Here is a 2,658-nt window from a genome sequence, read left to right on the forward strand (position 1 = left end):
TGGCCGACTTTGCACCGATTTCTTGTCTTGTTTGTACATCTGAGCACTATTTGATTTTGACGAGACCGGATCCACCCATTTCCGGCATCAGTGTCGACCCAGCGCTGTCCCTGTGCGCCTCCCCCGGTCGCACCCACGCCCGAAGTCTACACCTCGCCGTGTCCCACAAACACCCTTTGCCGCCATCCTCACCATCTATAATGTCTTGGTGAGTTCCGGCGTGCGCTGGGAAGTCGAAATGTAGGACTTCACAGTTGAGTTGTCCTGGATCCGGTGGTTGCATGGACGGGATCCGACTGTATCGACATCCTCAGGGTATGGTCTCACCGTCGACTTGGAGAAACATCTCGGATCTTCTCTCGTCGAAGACCATCCACGACCTTTTCACTCCACTCGATAGAGGTGCCCGGGCCATCTGACTCCTAGGTCACTCGTCGACAGCGACCCTCGTGTTGCCATGACTGAACGCCTAAGTCAGCCGTGAGTGTGATACTCTTATCGTGCAGTTGGGTTAAGGGAGGGGTGGACTGGGTCGCGTTGACATTCAGGCATAGGCGTCTCTCGCAATCTTCACCACCGGCCAACCCCCCCTTGGGGTTGCTATGACATGGAGGTCTACTCAAAGACTGCCCTCGCATCCACTCCTTCAATAGGGTGCCTGGGGCCAGGCCGAGACAGCTCCCCAAGCTGGGCAACCGGCTGCAGCCTCGGGACTGGGTGCCCACGGCCGAGGCTGCGATCCGGCGCCGTGACTGCCTGATGCGCTGAGCGGGAAGGGAATCACGGCCCGGGGAGCGCCAACACCGCATACATCAAAATTGGCTGGCACAAGCCGCCTCTGCCCCCCCTCCGAGGTGTGGCGATGTCGCTTGTTTGGGCTGGTGAGGAGTCTTGGCATGGCTGTGATCGTGGGGTGCGCGTCGTTGAGTCGACGGGCATGCATGCATGCAGTTGGGTATGTGCATGGGTTCGGAGCTGTAGAGGAGACGATGCAGTGCGAGGGACCTTGCTCACCCTCACACAAAACTTCGGCACCCCAGTGACAACGGCGAGCCAGCGCATCCAGGCCAAGGCACGCAACAGACCCCTTGTCCAATGGACGTTGACGTCGCGGCGGCGGATGATGCCCCCTCGACTTCGAGACCTCTTGCATCCGCGGGCCAGGTGATTGTGTTGAGTGGAATGTGATGGGTTATTTGATCGGTGTGCGACAGGCATGGCTGTGGCGGAGTGAGGATGTGATTCTTAAAGTTGGTATCTGCAACTTATAGGCGAATACACACAGCCCACCCCGTGTTTTCTCGCCCCTGTGTCGTAGGACTCTCAGACGCCCCCTGTGCCACTCGGCGTGGTCAACAAGCTGGACGATGCGGAGAAGAGGGATCAACAGTGGCAGAATGATGCCACGGTGAACGAGTGGCGGACGGCGCCCGGCGAGGCGGGCACGCTAGGCCGATTCGGGAAGGTGTGTGAGGACTTGGTGTGCCACTTTGGAGAAGGGGCTCCGGGGGCCACTGTAGTGTCCCCAAGCATGCGTGGCTCTACTGATCGAGACACCCAGACACACATAGTGACACCGTGTGCCCGCGCTATCACAAACTGTAGGTGCTCGGTGACTACGCCACAACCTCCATCAAGACGACCTGGAACGGCTTCCGGGACCTTCAGAAGAAGAAGAAGAAGAAGAAGATGAGGCAGCAGCAGCAGCGCGTGTTGGATGCGCTTCGACCGACAGTGGACGACGTCGTCGCAGTCGTCACCGAGTCGCGCACCGTCGGCGACCCGTTTGCCAACTTCCACACCATCCGTATGGTGGAGGAGTTTGAGCGGCGGAACCAGGCTGGCCGGGCGGATGCGGATGCGGCACTGCAACCACTTGACAATACTTTTTTTTACAGGTGGGCCTCGTGTGTTGACGATCAGAGAGGTTTGGGATGTGGGTGATTTGTAGGCACACCGGTGCTGTGGTTTCCTTGTTTGATAGAGGAAGGAGGGTCCCATGACTGCTCGTAGTGTCTGCTGGTTTGATCAGCAAGGCATGAAGCTGTCTGGTACACGTTGCCACAGACAGGTTGCAGCGGCATGCGCGGCAGAGCAGCTGCCAAACAACCACCCACCCATTTACCCACCAACCCACGGCGCAGATGCCTGACGCTCATTTGGCGACCTCGCGAGGCAGCTGGCGGAAGGGCGGGCACTGGGGCGAAGGCGGCGTTCTCGCCACTGGCCGACTCCGTCGCCCGCTTCCAGCAGACACTCGAGCGGGCTGGTGTCGACCTCTGGCCGCCGGACATGGAGTACATCAGCCCCCTTGTCCACGAGGCGGCGGGGGCCAAGGCTACGGCGACGGCCACCTACTAAAAGAGGGAGCTCCTCCGCCATCTCCAGCAGAACGCCAAGCTGGAGCTAGGGGTAAAGGGAAATTGGCCACGCCACTGCGCCCGCGCAGTGCTGTCCGTCAGCTTCGCAACCCCTCTGGCGCCGACAGAGGACCCGGTCGCCGCTCCCGACCAGGCAACCTCGACCCCAGCGATTGGCGCCAGCGCAGCTGCTGAGCCCGTCTTAGACATCGCGTCCGGCCTGCCGCCCCCGGCCCTGGCCCCCGGCGTCTCCACAGCTGCAGCGCCCGCCCCAGACGCCGCGCCCGACTAGACGCCC

At 61.0% G+C, this 2,658-nt stretch overlaps 1 protein-coding gene across 1 annotated transcript; it reads left to right on the plus strand.

Moving 5' to 3' along the window:
- Window positions 1-1,095: 1,095 nt before the first annotated feature.
- F751_0026 (hypothetical protein) lies at window positions 1,096-2,361 on the plus strand (the record flags this gene model as incomplete). Its single annotated transcript, XM_011401751.1, has 4 exons — window positions 1,096-1,164; window positions 1,319-1,465; window positions 1,702-1,898; window positions 2,145-2,361. The coding sequence occupies 4 exons, from the start codon at window positions 1,096-1,098 to the stop codon at window positions 2,359-2,361; spliced, it is 630 nt and encodes a 209-aa protein (XP_011400053.1).
- Between the last annotated feature and the right edge of the window lie 297 nt (window positions 2,362-2,658).

The sequence above is a fragment of the Auxenochlorella protothecoides genome (genome assembly GCF_000733215.1).
Source record: "Auxenochlorella protothecoides strain 0710 contig855, whole genome shotgun sequence".
NCBI classification, from domain to species: domain Eukaryota; kingdom Viridiplantae; phylum Chlorophyta; class Trebouxiophyceae; order Chlorellales; family Chlorellaceae; genus Auxenochlorella; species Auxenochlorella protothecoides.